The sequence below is a fragment of the Theropithecus gelada genome, chromosome 20 (assembly GCF_003255815.1).
Source record: "Theropithecus gelada isolate Dixy chromosome 20, Tgel_1.0, whole genome shotgun sequence".
NCBI classification, from domain to species: Eukaryota; Metazoa; Chordata; class Mammalia; order Primates; family Cercopithecidae; genus Theropithecus; species Theropithecus gelada.
In genome coordinates this window covers 51,718,978-51,739,456 of record NC_037688.1, presented here as the reverse complement: position 1 = coordinate 51,739,456, position 20,479 = coordinate 51,718,978, and the positions used below count along the sequence as shown (strand labels likewise).

The following is a 20,479-nucleotide window of genomic DNA, read 5'->3' as shown; positions in this document are numbered from 1 at the left end:
TGGGAATTAATGAAGGAGGGAATGAGTGAGGGAGAGAAGGAATGAATGAAGCAGTAAGGGAGGGAATGAGTGCGAAAGGGAATGAGGGCGGGAATGAATGAGGGCGGGAACGAGTGAGGGAAGGAAGGAATGATTGAGTGATGGAGGGATTGAATGAATGAGTCAGGCAGGGAATGAGGGAGAGAGGGAATGAGTGAGTGGGGGAGGGAATGAATGAATGAGGGAGGGAATGAATGAATGTGGTCAGTCCCCGCGGTCCCCAAGCACCCGGACACCGTGACCTTGGCGGCGGCCCCGCCGTCGGCGAAATGGGGGGCGGGGGGACCGGGAGAGCCCCGGGGCCAGCACGACCGCGCGTTGGCGAACGGAGTATCCCGCGCGCTCGCGGGGCTGGGGGCCTCTCGACCCGTCTCGGGAGTTGCGTGGGCGGGGGGTGGGGGGGGCTGGTGCCCGGAAGCGCCCCTCCCCCAAGGGCTCGCCCCGCCCCCGCCGCTCGTAGTCTCCCCACGCCCCGCCCCCGCCCAGGGCCCGCCCCCGGATTAGGGAGCATCCACACTTCTCCTCCCGTCGGTCATGCTCGCATTCGGCCTTTTGTACGGGGTCGGCTCATTGGGCAGATGAGAAGGTCTCTCCGCCCACCGCCCGGAAATGGCCAATTGCAAGAGGTTTCACAGGGCGCTGAACTCGCGGGAGCGTCACCGTCCTGCGACGCTTCTGGGGTTCCTTAGGCCTCAGTGGTCTTTGCCCCCCGGCCCCAGGCTCTGACCCCAAGGAAACCTCGGAGACCTGTGCCTGGAGAGGTGACCGCCGGGCATCCGGGGAGCTTTTGGAGATCTCGGCCTCCTTTATCCCCCGCTGCTCGCCGGCGTGTCCTCGGGTGGACGCGGGCACCCCGAAGGGGAGTTTACAGACGCTCCCTCACATCGGGGACGCGGCTCCTTTAAGGGCGTAGGTGTCCAGGGCGCCGCCTGACTGAAAAGTCACCCCCGGGCCGGGCTCCTGGGGCGGACCCGGGGCGCGGGCGCGCGGCGGCGGGGCACGGGCAGCGGGGGGCGCGCGGCGGCGCGGGCGGTGCTCGGGGCCGGGCGGCGGTGGCAGCGCACGAGGCAGGCGTGCAGAGGGCAGCCCTGCACCAGGCCCCGCCCCGCTCGCCCCGCCCGCGCCAGGGTCCTCGGAGCTGCTCGGGCTGCGCGCGGAGCGGGCTCCGGAGGGAAGTCCCGAGACAAAGGGAAGCGCCGCCGCCGCCGCCCCGCTCGGTCTTCCACCTGTCCGCGACGCTCGCCGGGGCCGCGGCCGCCAGAGGTGAGCGCGGGCGGGGGCCGGGCCGGGGCCGCGGGGCGGGGGTCGGGCCGAGGCCTCTACTCCTGTCGGGCCCGGGCCCCCGGCTGCCCCGCGCCCCGCCCCGCCGAGCCGGGCCCCGCGCCGCGGCCGAGCTTCCCGGGGAGCCCGAGAGGCCCCACGCTCGGCGCCGGTTCGGTCCGCGCTGCTGGCGCCGCGGGGCTGCGGCCCGAGCGCCCTGGCCGCCGCAGGCCTTGGGGGCCGGGGCTCCCCCACTTCGCCCCCGAGGTGCTCCTGGCGCGGGGCCGGGGCAGCCACCTGCAGCCGGGGCCCCGCGAGGCCGCGCCTTCCTCCTGCGCGGGGAGCGGCTTCCGGGGTCACTGTCGCCCCGCGGACGGAGGGGATGGGTCGCGGGGGAGACTCTTGGATTGCAACACCGCTGGCTCGCGGGGGTGGGGGCCGGCGAGCGGGCTTGTGTTCGGTGCCTTAAAACCAAAACAAGTCTAAGTTTTCCTGCGCCTCTGAAGATGCTGCCCTGGCGCTTGCTGGGGCCCTGAACGTGAGCGCCTCGCTGGAGGGAGTTTTATTGTTTTGGGGATGGGTTTTTATCGGTTGAATAGTGGTTGGCTTTGGTAGTTAACGTGCGTGGGAGGAAGGTAAGGGAGTGATTAGCTGGGCTTGTGATCGTGGCCTGTAGTCACGCTTGAATCGTAGAATGAAGTGGTTTCGTTTTTATAATTGGAAGTTACGCTTTGTTTCTCTGTTTGCAAAGTGCCTGTCTTTGGGGAGTTCGGTTTGTTTCCTTTTATAGGACCTACCCCGAATGTTTCTTGAAGAACAAGAAACATTGCGTTTGGGTAGAGAAGCTGTGCAGCGGAAGACAGGACGGATCCTGAGTTTGTCCTGATTGCTCCTTCAGAGGTCCCTTCCCTAGACCACTGGGTGGTTGCAGGTGTGCGCTTGTGTGGTGTGTCAGGGTTTGGGATCTTGCTTCAGAAACATCCTGGGGGCCTGGGGCAGATCAGGTGCGGCCAGGTGAGCGTCTCCTGACTGCAGGTGCCTGGGTCTTGCAGAAGGGAATACCTCCCCAAGCCTGGGAGAGTTTGCGTTTGGGTGCAGGAGGACCTTTACAGGCTTCTTGTGCCAGCCGTCGTGGCGACCACCCGTTGTGGAGATGAGTGCGGGGGAGTTGTGGGGGGTGAGCGCTTTGCTCACCCTCAGCCAGGAAGTTGCTCGGAAGTCGGTGCTGTCAACCAGCAGAGCAAGGTGGTGATCCGAGAAGCTAAAGCTCAGCCGGTCGCAGGTGCCCAGCAGGACAGAAGGCAGACCTTCGGGCCGCTCCTGGAGTACTTGGCCCTGTCCTGGTTGCTGCAGTGTCTGGGCCTTGCTTGGCTCTGATAGATGAGGGTGGTTTTTGTCTTTGCCTCATATAAGTTCCCTGCTCTGAAGGGTCTAGTAACTGCTAGCCATTCACTTAGTGCTTATCTGTTAATTTGGAAGGGCAAATTCGATTTTCAGCGGGATTTTGAATGCTTGGTCTGTGTTGTGATTACATTGTAACAGATTGGCCACTTTCTCCAGGAGACCAGTAGGAGGGGGAGCAGGGGGAGGGGCCTGGCTTCTGCCTAGGACAGGGTGGGTGTGCACCTGTGGCTCCTTGCCCTGTGGTGCAGTTTCCTGTGAGACCACCCCGTGGTGCTGAGTGCTTTGGGGCAGGGGATACAGCAGCATCAGCCAGACCTTGGCGGGAGGTCTCACAGGAGCACCCTCACGACTTCTCACATCTGAGACAGCAATAGCTAGGTGCTGGGACAGGGCCTCTAGGTGGCTCTGTCCGGTCCTCAGCAGGAGGGCTGCCTGTGGCAGGGTCCCAGGCCTGGCTGGCCTCTCTGTGGCTGGCCTCTCTGGGGCCTGGCCTTGCCTGGCTGTGAGGATCGTGTTGGCCATGGTCCTTCAGTGTCTGGAGCACTGGCTTGGGGCTTCAGAGACCTGTTTGATTCCTGGCCCCGCTCAGACCCCGGGCACCTGGGAGGTCGTGGCTCCTCAAAACGGCCGTTCACCAGGCTGCCTTGCACCGCACCAGGCACAGGCTGTGGCCACTCATGAAGCCCAACCTGGGGCTGGGGAAGCGAGAGCTGTGAGTCCTCAAGCCACAACTGAGCTGCTCCATGTGGAAGGGGAGGGTGGAGACACGTGCAGAGAGAGCCTTGAAACCGTGGTTGGCGGGAGCTCCACTCCACTCTGGGCTCGAACCCTGCCTGCCCACAGCTGAGCCCAGCTGTGTCCCCCACTTTCTCCCTTTCTGGCCCCTGGCTTCCCCCCACCCCTACTTAGAGAAGGGCATGGGGACGGGCAAGTGGTCCAGAGGGCAGGCGGCCTGCGGGCTCCTCAGCATCCCTGTGAGGAGGGCATGGGGAGGGACATCCCGGTGGGGCCCAGTCTGGGGCTACCTGTCTTGGACTTAATTGTGTAGCTGGAGGCCAGTGCCCGGATGGCCCCTGTCACCCTCTCGCTGTGATGCCAGCACCTACTGACTGGAGGACCCGGGTTCCTTTGCCTGATTTTTCTCAGGCTGCCCTGAGGATCCGTGTTTGGTTAAAAAGGAGCCAAATCCACCTGCAGGGCAGGCGGCTCTAGCAGCCCCGCCTGGCTTCCAGCACCCTGGTTCCCTGGCGACACTCGACCCGCCTGGGCTTCCTTGATCCCAGCCCCACCCCTGATTTCTGCTTTGCTGCCTCGGGAAGCCATCGTGCCGCCCAAAACCTGAATGTGGGCCTCTCAGAGCTCCTTCCTCAATGAGTCTGCTGGGGACTGGGCCTTGCCTCCCTAACAAGTGCCAGGTGAGGCTGCGGCGGCTCCGGCCCAGGTGGAGCTGCTGACCTGGCCCCTTCCTGCAGCTGTGAGGTGTGTGAGGTTCGTGGGCCTGCACAGGTGCGGGCGCCATCCAGGTCACCAGGGCCCTTGTAGAGACGGCCCCCCACGGTTTGGAAGGCCTGGCGCAGCCCCCAGCTTTGTCGAGGTGGCCCTTGCTTGGTGCTGAGATGCCAGACTTGGAGGTAGCTTCAGTGTGCCCGTGGACTTTGAAAACCAGCACACACTTGGGTTTGAATTCTCTGGCAGGTTTTGTGCCCTGAGTGCTGTTTTTCATGGTAAAGGTGACCACCAGTAGGGTGACAGGTGAGGCTGGTGTCGAGGCTGCTGGCCCTGTCTGCCTGGTGTCCCCGGGGATAGTGCGGGCCGACAGGCTCCCGCTGGGAACCAGAAGGCGAAGGTGCCAAGCCCCTGAGGTCCCATGCAGAAGTGTGGAGCTGGAATCTGGCGTGTGTGCCGCTGCCTCTGACCAGGGACCTGGTCCCGTACCCCATGCTCCTGCCCTGCCCCACAGGACCCGTCTGTCCCCTGAAGCCACAGGGACATGCTAGCGGCTGCAGGGTCCGGGAACGGTGGCCCTGTGGGGGGCTCCTCTTTCAGCGAGGCTGAGCCTCTGCCCTGTGGTACTTGTTCCACTCTGTCTTCAACATGGTGAAACCCCATCTCTACTAAAAATACAAAAATTAGCCGGGCATGGTGGCGGGGGCCTGTAGTCCCAGCTACCCGGGAGGCTGAGGCAGGAGAATTGCTTGAACTCAAGAAACGGAGGTTGCAATGAGCCGAGGTAGCGCCACTGCACTCCAGCCTGAGGGACAGAGTGAGACTCCATCTCAAAAAAAAAAAAAAAAAAAAAAAACAGGTGTCCCCCTGGCTCGGCTTGAGTCTCAGTTCTGAGCGCCTGATAGTAAGGCGGGGACCCAGCCCTGCCTAGTCCCCACCTGACGGTTCAGTGAGGATCCTGCCACGCCAGCCACCACAGGATGGCAGCTACCGCCCAGCCACAGCGGCCCAGCCTCTGAACATCCGTCTCCACCGTGGAGCAGAGGCCGCGGCACGTGTCGCAGACCAGGGCTCGGGGGGCCCATGGGGAAGGGGTCCTACCTGCCCCCCCACCCCCGGTGATCTGGGAGCCACTCATGGGGCCTCCCCTGGTAGACCCCGGGGTCGGACGACGGCTTCCAGGAAGAGTCTCTGCTGGGCTGGGCTGGCGCCTGTTAGGAGCAAGACTGCCCACTGCGGGCCGTGTGTACGTGGCGGGGCGGCAGGAGCCCGCTAGCCTGTCCTGACCCCGTGCTCTGCCTCCTGTGTTCCAGGGACTCTGAACATGTCGGGGATCGCCCTCAGCAGACTCGCCCAGGAGAGGAAAGCATGGAGGAAAGACCACCCGTTTGTAAGGAGGGCTTTGTTTCCGTGTGCAGTGCCGCGGACAGCCCCCCTAGGCTGAAACCGTGCCCCCCCACTGGGAGGGAGCTGGCTGCGTGCCTGGGTCGCGCTGGTGGGGCTCGCGGGCCGGTTCTCGGTGGTTTTGGTCAAACGAGATGCCACCGCACTGATGTGCTTTTGTGGTTGTTTTCTCTCAGGGTTTCGTGGCTGTCCCAACAAAAAATCCCGATGGCACGATGAACCTCATGAACTGGGAGTGCGCCATTCCAGGAAAGAAAGGGGTAAGAGGCGCGCGCTGCTAGCCTCCTGCCTGTCGGGGCTCAACAGATGCGTGTGGCAGCGCCACGGGGAAACTGCTCAGATCCCTGCCGTCTGTGACGGCTGCCCTTGTCACGGGCTGCGGACAACAGGTCAGATCCCCAGCTGTGGCCTGGCCCCCGCCCCGTGCGGACTTGAGCTCAGAAGGTGGTGCTGGCAAGGTTGGGGTGACAGCTGTGTCCCCACCGAGGGCATTTCTGGTTGAGAAGGAAGCGGCTGGCACAGGGCTGAGCTGTGGCAGAGGGGAGGGCTCTGGTGTGTGGGGAGCAGGCCTGAGGGCGGGCAGCCTTTGCAGGCTGGAACCCGGGATTCTGCTGTGTCCTTCCAGGTGTGGCTCAGGTCACGGGAGCTGGGTTTGCGGAGAGCCGCCCCGGCGTAAAGCCGCCTCCTGGAGAACCTCCTGGGGCACAGGGACTGGCGACAGCAGCCTAGGATGCCTGCTTGGGGCCCCCTGTGTGTCTGTGGGGAGCAGGGCGGCCCGTGTGCCTGTCGTCTTTGCCCCGCTCCCGTGAAGCGCTTGGCTGGGGACTCCAGGCTGGTGTGCACATAAGGTTCATGCTGGTGAACCCTGAAGGAAGGAGAGAGCCTTGAGGTGCTGGTCCTGCCCGAGGCCTTGTTCTCTCCGGCCCATGCCACCCTCTGGGTTTCACTCTGAAACTCAAAGCAGCTTCGGTCCCCCTGAGCTGAGCAATCCCAGCAGGTCTCAGCTTTGCCTGAGACATGGTGTCACTTGGGTTTGTCGCTTGTCTGAGGCTCTGCTGAGAATGTCCCTTGCTCTTCACGTCACGGTGACGCAGGTGTGCGGCCCCGAGGAAGACGGGAGTGGTGTCGGATTGTGGGGTGGCAAAGGCGCCTCATCCAGGCAGGATCTGGGGCGGGGCTTGCAGAACCCCTGGGGCGAAGGCTGTGCTTTTGGTGCTGCCGCCCCAGTGTGCGGCACCTGCCGCCCCGGCCCAGCCCCCGAACCCCGTCTCGTCTCCTTTCTAGGAGGACCTTTCCGACTTGCTCTCTGGGCACAGCAGAGGTCCTGACAGTCCCCTTGGTGGGGCCAGTCCAGGCTTTAGGCTGGTTTGGGAGCCGCCTCTGTCGGGCCTCTGGCCCCGGTGTCCTGTTAGTCCTGGGAGCTGTGTCCTAGAGGCGAGCCCCTTCCTCCTGGGCTGGCCTGAGGCAGGCAAGCCGCCCATCTCACCACAGTTTATTTCCCCACAGACTCCGTGGGAAGGAGGCTTGTTTAAACTACGGATGCTTTTCAAAGATGATTATCCGTCTTCACCACCAAAATGTAAGTAGCTCACTGTTGAGTGTCCTGGAAGTCAGCCTGTTCCTGTGGGGATCGGAGTCCTCTCCAAAGAGGCCCCAGGCTGTGGCCGTGGCGCCCGGGCCAGGTGATCCACGTGGAGCTGGGAGGAAGATCACAGACCTGGAGGTCGGCTTTGATCCCTGATCCCCGGCTCAGGCTGCAGATTCGAGTCTGTTTCCAGCTCCGGGGGTGGGCAGTGCACGTAATAGACTTAGTCTCTCGTCCCAGCTAATTGGCTGTGAAGCTCCAGAGTCCTGTGGAGGGAGGGGCTATGAGATCCAGGCTGGAGCTCCTGGGCTAGGAGTGCCTGGACCCTCAGTGGTTGTTGGCGATGAAGACAGGATTTGGTGCCCACAAGACCCCGGCCCTGGCCGGGATGGATGTGCAGAAGGACCATCACTCAGAGTCTCACCCTCTGAGGATTTATCTTGCTCCAGCTTCTTAGCGCTCTTCCTGTGGTCTCTCACGTTCTCTCCCAACCGTGGCTGTGTCTGCAGCCTGGGCAGGCCTCGAGTAGGTGAACAGCAGAGAAGGCGTGGGAAGAAAGGGCTGAGGCTGGGTTCAAAATCGAGCCTACAGCTAAGTTAATGATCTCAGTCAGTTCGGCAAAACTCAGGAGAGGAGGGAGAGGGCCGCCGCGTCCCTGCTCTCCCGTAGCTGGAAATCGGCGGGCCCTGTCCGTGGTGAGTTCCATGCGTTAACACGCACCCAGCATCTAGAGAGTGCTTGGCCACGGCGCGGCGAGAGCTGTGTGTAAAAGCTTCCCCTGCGACTCGCTCAAGACACACAAGTGTTTTCCACGGTGGCACCGACCGGAGGAGCTCGAGGGCTGCTGACAGCACCACCCGGCTGAGACTTGCTTCATTTTGGATTGTCCTTTGCTGTTTGATTTTTTTTTTTTTTTTTTTTAACCATGAGTGGATATTAAGATGATTTATTTTAATTAAGAAAAATACAAGAATGGGACAGAGTAGCTGCTTTCATTTATTCTGTTCAACCATTTCTTGGAATTCCAAGCAAATGCAGCAAGATGAGAAAAAGAAGTCACCATGGAAGAGGTGGCGAGGAAGGCCAGGACAACAGCTCACTAAAGCTGAGGTGCAAGCAAGGTCGGGCGCGGTGGCTCACGCCTGGAACCCCAGCACTTTGGGAGGCCGAGGTGGGAGGATCACCTGAGATGAAGACCAGCCTGGTCAATGTGGAGAAGCCCCGTCTCTACTAAAAAAAAGTACAAGAATTAGCGGGCGCGGTGGCGGCGCCTGTAATCCCAGCCACTTGGGAGGCTGAGGCAGGAGAAGTGCTTGAACCCAGGAGGCTAACTTGCGGTGAGCCTAGTTCACACCACTGCACTCCAGCCTGGGCAGCAGAGCGAGACCCTGTCTCAAAAAAAGAAAAATAGCACAGGACATGGTGAAGGAAACAAAACTAAATAAATATAAAAATAAAATAGAGATTGAGATATACACAAACCTGCTCTTATATCATTTCAATGACCAAGGATTTAAAACTATGCCATTTATTAGCAGCTTGAAATACGTTGGAATACAATAAAAGGTTGGTTGAGGACTTCTCTACTGAAAACTGTAGAATATTCCAAGGGAAGCCGAGGCTGGCCTGAGCAGTAACTGAGCTCTGCTTTGCGTGTGGAGGGGAAGACACGATGCTGCACAGGCGGCCCTTCTCTCCAGGCCCATCTGTGGATTCCGTGTGATCCCAGCCGAGTCAAGCACATCTTGGTGGCAACTGCCCCGCGGACTCTGGAAATGCAGAAATGCAGAGGCCTTGGCTTCTCAGTAGGGGTGGCAAGACCCAGGCTGAGGCTGTGGTGCACAGTACACCCCCCCACCCCGCCGCCCCCGCCAGATCTGCCACGGGACGCGGTGATGAGACTGCGGGATTGCTGAGGACAGGCAGGCAGGCCTGCGGACAGAGCGAGGAGTCGAGGCCACGCTGGTGGTGGCTTGGGCTGTGACAGGACCAGTCCTAAGGGATGTCCTAGCAGGAGAGACGAGCCCTGCCTCCCACCGTAGAGAAACAGCTTCCGGAAGGACTGTGGCACCCGAGCAGAACGGCGCGGAGAGGAAGACCCAGGAGGGCGTCTCGCGAGCTCTGGCCTGGCAGGGATCTCTTCACCAGGGATGCACTGAAGTGCTGGCCGGGGGGAGACCGACGGGTTGACTAAATGGAAATTAAGAATCTCTCTCTATCCCAAAGACTGCAGGTGGCGCCAGGCAGGTGGGCACACCGTAGTGTATGTACGTATCTCAGCCCTCGCCCTGAATCTACCAAGAGCTCCTGGGAATCCGTAAGAAGGCAGACAGCCATGAGGCCTCTACCCGGCCAGCAAACGCGGCAGGGATGCCTCGCTTTGCCAAAGAGTGGAAGCCTCTGCAGTGGGACCTGTCGTACCGCACAGGGGAGCAGACAGCCACAGCACAGGGCAGCGGGAGCCTGAACCACCGCTGGAGCGGGCAGATGTTCTGAACGTTTCCCCTGGACGCTGCCTGCCGCGCTGGTGGAAGCCGAGCTCATGTTGTAGGGCCTGGCTGTTCACTCGAGTCAATCAAGATTCACAGAAACACATGCGTGTGTCCACCAGAGGCACAGATGGGTGCTGGTGTCACCCCCACTTGCCGCAGCCCAGACGTCCTAGGATGACAGATGGGGAAGAGTGAAGAGGCCTCATGACACCTGGCAGGCAGTCCAGACAGGAGGGCACCCCCTTTCTGTTCCTTCTGCGAAGCATGGCCACCTCCAAGCTGGAGGCCATGAGGAAGGAGGAGGCAGCCCCCACCTTGGGAGGGCCTGGCGGTGCTGGCGTCCAGCATCTCTGTGGGCCTGGCGGTGCTGGTGTCCAGCATCTCTGCCTTTCTGTGGGTAAGTTGTGATTGGTAGAAGAAACGAGATTGAGAAATCAGATTAAATTGAAAAAAGTAGGGCTGGGCACGATGTCTTACACCTGTAATCCCAGCACTTTGGGAGTCCGAGGCCAGTGGATCGCTTAAGGTCAGGAGTTTGAGACCAGCCTGACCAACATGGAGAAACCCCGTCTCTAATAAAATAGAAAACTTAGCCAAGTTTGATGGTGGGTGCCTGTAATCTCAGCTACCCTGGAGGCTAAGGTGAGGCGGGAGAATGACTTGAACCTGGGAGGCGAAGGCTGCAGTGAGCCGAGATCGTATCACGTCACTCCAACCCACGCAACAGAGTGAAACTCCATCTCGAAAAATTTTAAAAGCAAAAACTCAAGCCCCGAGCAGGAGAAGAGGCCTGTACGTGTCACTTGAAGAGCTCCGAAGCAGTCGCCAGGAAGCAGTCCGGGCTGAAAGGGGCGCTCCGTGGTCACCAGGAGACGCAGTGTAGGCCACTGTGCGCCTCACCCAGTGGCTGCAATCCACCAGCGACAGCCCGCGTGAGCAGCCTGGAAGCAGCACGGCTTGAGGGCCGATGCCGTGACCCCACATTGCACGGCAACGCACTCACGCCAGTGTTCACACTCAGGATGGCCACGCAGCTGCTGGTGTCGCCTGTGGGCTCCTGCAGCGTGGGATGGTCCGCCGTGTGGGATGGTCGCAGCGTGGGGCGGTCTGCGGTGGTGTCCTCACTGCATTCTCCAGGGCGTGTGCCCTGTGCGCTCCGTGGTACCTGAAGTCCAGGAAGCTGCCCGTGGGTGTTGGAGTTGGGATTACGGGGCAGACGCAGTGGTCGGTAGGAGCGAGTGTTGGGGAAGCTGTAGGTGTTCGTGGCGCGTCGGCTTTGAGAGAATTCCTCAGGCTGCGCTGGACTTGCCGCACTGTGTGTCCTCCATAGCATTGAGGGAGAATGCCCGGGCAAAGACGGGAAATAGCCTAGAATATCAACGGTGATGGCCCCGATGGTGGTAAACTTCTTTGCTTTTTTGTAAAGAAATAACACAGGGTCCTAAAAGCCCTTGTGTCCTGGAAGCAGAGGGTCTGCGTAGGAACTGCCGACTCTGGAAGGGCCTTGGCTATGTCCCTGGACATCGCCCGCAGCTCCTCCTATCTCCCCTGAGTCTGGCTCAGCTGGGAAGGACGTGGGGGCCGCAGGTTAAGTGGCCACCCGGGGGCCTGTGTTCCCAGACTGCCTGGCTGTGTCGGGATTTCTGTCCTGGGAGAGACACAGCTTCGTCTCTGGCCTGTGGCCGTGTCCCCAAGGCTCTGTGCCCTGCGTGCAAAGGTGGACATGTCTTCCTCTTGCCTCCTCGTGGCCACAATGTTATTTTTTTGGAAAGTTGTTGGCCACATAACCTGGCTACCAACCCAGTGGCCCAGTGTTGGGAGGGGGTCGGGGGGGAAGGACATGACTCGGGGACAGTGCCTGCCTGCAAAAAGTGCTTCCTTTCTTCCTCGTCCTCCAGGTAAATTCGAACCACCATTATTTCACCCGAATGTGTACCCCTCGGGGACAGTGTGCCTGTCCATCTTAGAGGAGGACAAGGACTGGAGGCCAGCCATCACAATCAAACAGGTACGGGGCCTCCGACACACATATGGGCAGGGCTGCCTCAGTCTCCCCTCTGGACGCGCGGCTCTGCGGTCATTCTCAGTGGCTGAGGCCGAGTCTCACCGTGTCCCCCTTTCAGGCTGCTCACACCCCTGTTTTGTGTTTTTGTTTCTGGCACAGATCCTATTAGGAATACAGGAACTTCTAAACGAACCAAATATCCAAGATCCAGCTCAAGCAGAGGCCTACACGATTTACTGGTTAGTAGCAGCCCTCGCCCCGCTGCTGGCAGCTCCTCTCCATCCCAGCCAAGGCCGCCTGGCAGGAGGGGAGTGGAGCACACAGGCTCACCCTAGAGACAGCCGGGGTCCGCACCTCCAGGGGAAGATCGGGGGCATAAACCCTGTGGGCAGCAGGCACCGACGCACAGGGTGTGCCGTGGGCGTGGACGGTGCCGGAGCCCTGTCTGGGGGAGGGAGCAGGCCAGGTGACGGGGGCTGTCTTGGGCCCCTACTAGGAGGGGAAGGACCTGGCCATGGGTGCCGGAGGAGGCCATGCTGAGGGGCTTGTCCACCTGCTCAGCCTCCTGTGGGCCCCAGCCTCTTGCACTGCCCCTGCTGCTTATCCCCAGCCCCCCATACTTGGCTCCTCTTGTGGGGGCCTAGCACGGCTCAGTGATGTGATGCTGTCACATAGGCCCTGAGCTCCCACCCAGTCCCTGTGAGGTGCTGCTGTGGCTACAAGGGTTCCCGTGGTCCTGGGGTCACTGTCTGCACTGAGGAGGGCCTGGTGTGAGTGAGGATGCAGACGACAGCCAAACAGTGCTGGGGACAGCAGGGAGGACCCTGCCCTGAGCAGACGCCACGCGCCTGCCTGTCCTGTCCCCAGCCCTGGGGGCCGCCTCTGCAGCTGCTCTGGGCAGGTCCATAAGAAGGTCGGTCGGGGGCTCCGACCCCCACTGCTGCACCTGCAGCGTTGAGAAGCCCAGCCCCATCTCAGCGTGGGTGCCCACACCTCTGAGGGGGTCTCGGGGGCCCCAGTGGCCAGGGACCCAGGAGGCTCACCCTGCAGCCACCCCACACGTGCCTGCCACCGTGGGCATCGGAGGCCCGCTCCCTCCAGGGGGCATCTCCTGGTCGGGAGTGGGAGGCTGAGGGGTCTCCGTTGCCCTAAGCCCAGCCCGCACAGGTTGTGAGGAAAAGCACCTGGTTTTGGCCGGGCACAGTAGCTCACGCCTGTAATCCCAGCGCTTTGGGAGGCCAAGGTGGGCGAATCACGAGGTCAGGAGTTCAAGACCAGCCTGACCAACATAGTGAAACCCCATCCCTACTAAAAATACAAAAAGTTAATTGGGCATAGTGCTGGGTGCCTGTAATCCCAGCTACTCGGGAGGCTGAGGCAGGAGAATGGCTTGAACTCAGGAGGCGGAGATGGAGCCACGGCACTCCAGCCTGGCAGCGGAGCAGGATGCCAGCTCAGAAACCAGAAGGCACCTGGCGTTGGAGAGATGTGTTTCTCCCTGGATGCAGGCCCAGCCCAGGTGTCTGCAAGGTGCCCTCCCTGCTGGCTGAGGGTGGCACAGAGGCCCCAGGCAGGGAGCAAGTGTCACAGCAGCCACCCCAGCCTCAGCCTGGCTCCCCTGCACACCTCACAGACGCTCAGTCGGCCGAGCCATTGCTGGAACTGGCTCGTGGGATGTGGCGTGGCCTGAGTTTGTGTGTGGGCCTGCTGTGCCCTAGGAGTTCCGTGAAACGCATTCCACTGGGCAGGAAGCCACAGTGCTCACGAGTGTCACGTGGCCCTTGAGGTAGAAAATATTTTCTTTTTTTTTTTGAAACAGAGTCTCACTCTGTCACCCAGGCTGGAGTGCAGTGGTGTGATCTCGGCTCACTGCAACCTCCGCCTCCTGGGTTCAAGTGATTCTCCTGCCTCAGCCTCCAAGTAGCTGGGATTACAGGTGCACACCACCACACTTGGCTAATTTTTGTATTTTTAGTAAAGACACGATTTCACCATGTTGTCCAGGCTGATCTTGAACTCCTGACCTCAGGTGATCCACCCTCCTGGAAAATGGCCTGGAAAACGTTTTCCAGGCACGGTGGCTCACGCCTGTAATCCCGGCACTTTGGGAGGCCAAGGTGGGCTGATTGGTTGAACCCAGGAGTTCACGACCAGATTGGGCAACACAGCAAGACCCCATCTCTACAAAAAATTAAAAATTTGCGCCGGGCGCGGTGGCTCAAGCCTGTAATCCCAGCACTTTGGGAGGCCGAGACGGGCGGATCACGAGGTCAGGAAATCCAGACCATCCTGGCTAACATGGTGAAACCCCGTCTCTACTGAAAATACAAAAAATTAGCCGGGCGTAGTGGCGGGCACCTGTAGTCCCAGCTACTCGGAAGGCTGAGGCAGGAGAATGGCATAAAACCCGGGAGGCAGAGCTTGCAGTGAGCTGAGATCCGGCCACTGTACTCCAGCCTGGGTGACAGAGTGAGACTCTGTCTCAAAAAAAAAAAATGGCCAGGTGTGGTGGCTCACGCCTGTAATCCCAATGCTTTGCAAGGCCACTGCGGGAAGGTTGCCTGAGCCTGGGAGTTGGAGACGAGCCTGGGCAGCAAGGCAAGACCACCTCTCAAAAAAAAAAAAAAAAAAAAAAAGTTAAGCCAGGCATGGTGGTGCACGCCTGTAGTCCCAGCTATTTGGGAGGCTGAGGTGGGAGGATCGCTTGAGCCCAGGAGGTTGATGCTGCAGTGAGCTGAGATTGCAGCACTGCACTCCAGCCTGGGTGACAAAGCAAGACCCCATCTCAAAAAAAAGAAAGCAGGCCGGGCACGGTGGCTCACGCCTGTAATCCCGGCACTTTGGGAGACTGAGTCGGGCAGATCACGAGGTCAGGAGATCGAGATCATCCTGGCTAACATGGTGAAACCCCGTCTTTAGTGAAAATACAAAAAATTAGCTGGGTATGGTGGTCCCAGTACCTGTATTCCCAGCTACTTGGGAGACTGAGGCAGGAGAATGGCATGAACCCAGGAGGCTGAACTTGCAGTGAGCCGAGATCATGCCGCTGCACTCCAGCCTGGGCGACAGAGCGAGACTCCGTCTCAGAAAAAAAAAAAGGGAATGTTTTCCTGCTTAGCCCTTAGTTGGTCTGCCATCCCTAGCACGGTGTGGGCGTGAGCTCTGTCTGGCCTGCACCCCATTTGCCGGCCATCTCCGGAGCTGGGCTGTGGCTCCCACTTTCCGCATGGGCCAGGCAGGGTCGCAGTACCCCGCCCTGTGTGACTCTCCTGGGCTTGGTGCCTGCTGGGCTGCACTGTACACTTGTGTTCATGTAAACAAACGTTCTTTCTCCTGCAAACATCCACTTGAAAAGCGCCCTTTGTGAAGCATGTTTGCAGGTTTCAGTCCTTTTTCCTGGGTTTCGTGGAGGCCTTAGGCTGTGTTCTTGCCCTGGCAGGTGCCTCTTCTGGGGGCCCCTGCTTGGTAAAGGCAGAGCCGGGACATGTGGCCACTGCCTCTGGTTCCTTCCACGCCCACCCAGCTGAGCTGCTCTGCCCTGGGGCCAGCTGGTGGTCCAAAGAGGGCGCTGGGGTCTGGGGTGCAGTCCAGGCCCTTGGCCTGGGTGCGGGTGGCGCCTGCACTGCTGCCGTCCTGGGCTGTTGGCCTTCGCTCTGCACCAGGCCTGGCTTGGCTCAGTGTCTCAGACCAGGTCCAATCCCGGCGAGACTGCCAGGACTGCTACCTCAGGAACCACCTCCATGAATGTCAGTGTTCCCCCATCCTCACGGTCACACTGCCCCGTGTCCCATCAGCTCCTAGGTGCAGCCTGGGCAGCTGTTTGCAGGCGGAACCTCACTCTGCCCAGCTCCGGACCTGTGCCCTGATAACGCCTGCACTGCCCAGCTGGGGCACCACCCCCTTCCGAACCAGGCGTGCCTTCCCACATCTTTGCCCCTGGGGCTGAGCGCCTCATGGAAAACCCCTCCAGAAGTTTCTGTCTGTTTTGGGGAGTTGGCGAAGAACAGTGGCAAGCAATCAGTGTTTTCAGTTTATTAGCGCTGGCCCTAGACTTACAGAAAAGAGAAGCTGCTGATTGCTAGTTAGGACCAGACTTTTGGCACTGGTGACGATGTTGCAGGCCCCCTGGCGTGGGTCCCCTGGGGCCTGAGCCCTCCTCGCAGCCCTGCGGGGCCCCTCTGTCCTCCTCTGACACCACATGCACCCAGCATGGGTTCCTCTCCTCCCTGCCCTTCTGTCCCCCTCAGACCACAGGACAGTCTCAGCCAGGTCAGAGCCAGCCTGGGCTCCCCACCACGCAGGCCTCCCTGCTTCTCCGGGCTTCCTGCTTCTGTTACTGTCACGAGCTCCACACTGCCCTCACCCAGGAGGTCCCGTCCTGCAGCCTGGTCTGCAGAGCTGGCTCCAGGGCCGGCGTGTGGGCCAGGCTGCTCAGCCCCCTAACACATGTCTTTTCTTTTGACCTCCTCAGCCAAAACAGAGTGGAGTACGAGAAAAGGGTCCGAGCACAAGCCAAGAAGTTTGCGCCCTCATAAGCAGCGACCTTGTGGCATCGTCAAAAGGAAGGGATTGGTTTGGCAAGAACTTGTTTACAACATTTTTGCGAATCTAAAGTTGCTCCGTACAATGGCGAGTCACCTGGGGGGGTTGGGCGGGCGCCATCTTCCATTGCCGCCGCGGGTGCGCGGTCTCAATTCGCTGAATTGCCCGTTTCCATACAGGGTCTCTTCCTTCGGTCTTTTGTATTTTTGATTGTTATGTAAAACTCGCTTTTATTTTAATATTGATGTCAGTATTTCAACTGCTGTAAAATTATAAACTTTTATACTTGGGTAAGTCCCGCAGCAGCGAGTCCTCGCTCCGGGATGCAGGCATGCTTCTCACCGTGCAGAGCTGCACTTGGCCCCGGCTGGCTGTATGGAAACGCACCCTCCCTCTGCCGCTCCTCTCTAGAACCTGGGCTGTGCTGCTTTTGAGCCTCAGACCCCAGGTCAGCATCTCGGTTCTGCGCCACTTCCTTTGTGTTTATATGGCGTTTTGTCTGTGTTGCTGTTTAGAGTAAATAAACTGTTTATATAAAGGTTTTGGTTGCATTATTATTGAAAGTGTGAGGAGGCAGCCTCCGAGTGTCCCGCCCTCCCCACCTGACTGCAGCCCCACCGCGGGCCAGGACCAGGCTCAGGCTCTCCCATCTGCTTCGGATGTGCCCAGGCTGTGTGGCTCCGTCTTGCCCTGGATCTTTGTCAACAGGGCTATGTACAAAGTGCTGCTGAGGTTTCTGTGCTCCCGGGATCTTCGGGCTGTAGAGCGCTGGGCAGCTAAGATCTGCATAGGTCGGGATTGGCGTTGAGACCCTGGCAAGTGTGCACCGGTGCCAGCTGTCTAGAGGGCCACAGGGCCAGGTCCAGACCAGGGCTGGAGGCTGTGTGAGGACTCCTATCCAGGCAGCCTGCTGGCAGGGGTGCCCCTCAGTGGCCGGGTCACAGGGATGGAGCCGTGCTGTGCACAGGGTGCCACCTCGGGTGTCTGTGTCTCACGTCCTCCGGAGGCAGCCTTGCTACCACCCCTGGCAAACACGGGGTGCTTTCTCCAGGAGAGCCCACAGCCATGGCCCCTCCAGGGAGCGCCAGGTGGAGGGCCCTGGGCGGCCTGTGTCGGAATTCTTCGTCCTGAGGTTACCTGAGCATGGCCTCTCCTGGGGAGGCTGTGCCACTCAGAAGCCGCCCTGATGCTGAGCCCTCTGCAAAGGCTGGGCCGGCCAGGCCTCTTGGGGCTGCCTGAGCCGTGGCTGAACCGCTGTAAGAAGTGGCCTGGCTGTGAAGTTGGGTGCCAGTCACCTCCCAGCAGGAAGGTGCAGTGGACAGAGATGGGAAGCCCTGGGGGACACAGCCCGACGCTCCCAGCCCTCCAGCCTCCGACCCACCACCCGGTCTCCGCATCCTAGTGAGCTGGGCCCTCCTCAGTCTCGTTTCAAGCCCTGGGGCTGGAGCTGGCCCTGCTGCCCTGGTGCGCCCCGGCAGCTGGAGCTGGGTCCCGGTGGCCCAAGTGCACGGTTCCAAGGGGGCGGGGCAGGTGCTCCCCAAAGGAGCCAAGAATGCAGGGAGGGCGGCTGTTGTGGGCTGGGAATCGAAGTTAGAGGTGACTTCCGAAGGCCCCCCCCCGAGCCAGCAGTGCCCCCCGCCCCCACCGGCAGCTCTGCAGTGCCAGTGCCTTGTTCGCTTTCCTGGTTACGTGCCCTGCAGTCACTGAGCTCTCGGTCTGACGTGTGTGGTTTGTTTATAAAGCAGGGGGCCTTACCTGGGGAATTCAGCTGGTTTGAATATTTGTAGCCCGCTCCCAGAATCTCTTATTTTGTAACGACTGAACTACATTTAGTAATAGTTACACATGTATATGGTTAATATATATGGAAATTCAGTATATTTTGTAGTTAACGTATTCTAAAGTAACGGATGTTTCTAGCCAATCGTAGTGACTTCAGCTAATGAAATGTTCCTTTTGTGGTACCACAGTCCTCGGCCTAACGAAGGACGTGAACCTTGTAACAGGAGAGCTCTGAAACGCGGTCACCTTTGTTTAGCGGAAGGGAGAGCGTGTTCCCGGCATGAGGTGCCTCGGAATTAATAAAGAATTGTGGGTGATGGGTTTACCACTGTATCTAAGAATCCACCAATTAAAGCATTTGCACAGACTGCGGCCTGCTGGGTGTGTCCTTTTCTGCCCTGTCCCCGGCTCCCCTGGCTGTGGGGGTGGGAGCCCACTGGTGCCACAGGGCCACTCCCCCCCATCCGGAGGTCCAGCCCTATACCCCAGGGTTTCCTTCCGGTCCTGCCTCCAGCCCTGTGTTAACCCCTCTGGGTGATACCCCTCTAGCCAAGGTGACCCCCAGGCTCAGGGTCTCTTCGCCTGTACCTCCGTGGCCTGCTCTAGGGGACTCCTCCCTGGGGCTCGAGGCTGCTCTTGCTGCCCCTGGCAGGGGACTTCCTTGGGGAGCAGGGACCCCAGGTGCCCAGAGCTCTCCTCACAGGGCCCATCCAGGGCTGGCTAGAGCCACCAGGTAGGAGTCCGGTGCACAGGTGCAGGAACCCCAGCCCCTGTGGGATGGGCTAGCCAGGCCTGAGCTGGCGCTCGGGGAGCCCTCCCTTTGGCGGTCGGGCTGGCCGCACGTGCCCTCCGCCTCTCAGGTCCCTTGGGACTTGGGTCTGGCTGGGCTGGAGGAGGCTAGGAGATTTGGCCACCATGCTGGCCACTGCCCCCGGGGACACAGGCTCCTGGCCAGGCTGCTGGTCCCCAGGTCCCGTCACCTTCCTGGACCTGAGGCCCGGCCCCGCCATCACTCCCGGGTGCCACCGATGGGAAGCCTCCCTTGTAGTTACCATGACAACAAGTTGCCAGGTTGGAGGGCCTTGCACTGACTCAGACTGGCTGGAACTGGTTTGAGCCAGCTCCAGCAGGGAGGGGCCTGGGAGTGCTGGGTTTGGGATCCATCCCCAGCTGACCCTGATTCTGGGTCTGGGGGCGTCCTGAAGCACCTGCTCAGGAGAGGCAGCCTGAGACCCCCCAGGCACCCCCTGGTCTGAGGAAGCCGTTGGGCCCAGTTGGGGTGGGGGCTCCTGGCTTTGGCCCATTGGGTGGGAAGGGGCTGGGACAACTGGTCCCATCCACCCTGCCTGTCTCCGGCCCAGCCTGGTCCAAAGGCTCCTGCACCTGCCAGGAGCTTATCCAGCTCTTAGGACAAAATAGGAATGGGCTCAAGAAAACCACCACGCACATGTGGCCTGGGCTCTTCCTTCCCTGGGCCTCGGCCCTTCCTCCAGGACGCCCTTCACCGAATAAGGCAAGTTCCCACTCCTAGATGCGGACTGTGCCTTATTTATTTATTTACTGATTTAGAGATGGAGTCTCACTCTGTCACCCAGGCTGGAGTGCAGTGGCGCGATCTCGGTTCACTGCAAGCTCCGCCTCCCAGGTTCAAGCAATTCTGCCTCAGCCTCCCAAGCCTGGGCTGTGCCTTTAAGGATGGACTCTGAGGCTGGGCACGGTGGCTCACGCCTGTAATCTCAGCACTTTGGAAGGCCAAGGTGGGAGATCACCTGAGGTGGAGTTCAAGACCAGCCTGGCCAACACGGCAAATCCCCATCTCCATTAAAAATACAAAAATTAGGCCGGGCACGGTGGCTCACGCCTGTAATCCTAGCACTTTGGGAGGCCTAGGCGGATGGATCACAAGGTCAGGAGTTCAAGACCAGCCTGACCAATATAGTGAAACCCTGTCTCTAGTAAAAATACAAAAATTAGGTCTTTGAGGAAGACGCAGTGGTAGGTGCTGTGGATTGCTGATCCGCACGCTCCTGCTCCTGACTCACCGCTGTTCGCTCTCGCCGAGGAACAAGTTGGTCAGGAAGCCGCGTAGCAGCTATGGCTTTTAAGGATACCGCAAGAACTCCCATGGAGCTGGAGATGGCAATTCACTAAAATTCAACAAATTCAAATCGCTCTAACGAGCCGCAGGGTAAATCCCTGGAAAAGGTGTGTGCTGACTTGATCAGAGGCGCAAAGGAAAAGAATCTCAGTGGGAAAGGACCAGTTTGAATCTGACGACCAAGACTTTGGGAATCACTACAAGAAAAACTCCAGGTGAAAACCCACAAGTGACTCACTGACTTGCACAGTTCTTCTGAGATTGTTCCGCAGATGACTTCCACATCAGTATTGAAGTGGAGTTGAAGTGGAAGTCACCATTGCAGATGCTTAAGTCAACTATTTTAATAAATTGATTACCAGTTAAAAAAAAATACAAAAATTAGCGGGCATCTGTAATCCCAGCTACTTGGGAGACTGAGG

General features: G+C 59.8%; 1 protein-coding gene across 5 annotated transcripts; it reads left to right on the top strand.

Annotated features, from left to right (window-relative positions):
- The first annotated feature begins 409 nt into the window (after positions 1-409).
- Positions 410-18,326, top strand: UBE2I (ubiquitin conjugating enzyme E2 I). Of its 5 annotated transcripts, XM_025370147.1 has the most exons (8): positions 1,171-1,302; positions 3,850-4,118; positions 5,463-5,539; positions 5,730-5,813; positions 7,060-7,132; positions 11,529-11,638; positions 11,795-11,874; positions 16,107-18,326. In XM_025370147.1, the coding sequence occupies exons 3-8, from the start codon at positions 5,474-5,476 to the stop codon at positions 16,168-16,170; spliced, it is 477 nt and encodes a 158-aa protein (XP_025225932.1). In that variant the 5' UTR covers positions 1,171-1,302; positions 3,850-4,118; positions 5,463-5,473; the 3' UTR covers positions 16,171-18,326. The 5 variants fall into 5 exon arrangements, with proteins under 5 accessions (XP_025225931.1, XP_025225933.1, XP_025225936.1 ...); XM_025370146.1 differs by lacking the exons at positions 1,171-1,302; positions 3,850-4,118 and adding an exon at positions 410-948; XM_025370148.1 differs by lacking the exons at positions 1,171-1,302; positions 3,850-4,118 and adding an exon at positions 688-800.
- Positions 18,327-20,479: the final 2,153 nt, after the last annotated feature.

Bases quoted from the DNA above. Each gene is read 5' to 3' on its own strand.
- UBE2I (XM_025370146.1), top strand. From the start codon at position 5,474: ATGTCGGGGATCGCCCTCAGCAGACTCGCCCAGGAGAGGAAAGCATGG. The intron at 5,540-5,729 runs GTAAGGAGGGCT...GTTTTCTCTCAG, and splicing joins GGAGGAAAGACCACCCGTTT to GGTTTCGTGGCTGTCCCAAC. The intron at 11,639-11,794 runs GTACGGGGCCTC...TTTCTGGCACAG, and splicing joins CAGCCATCACAATCAAACAG to ATCCTATTAGGAATACAGGA.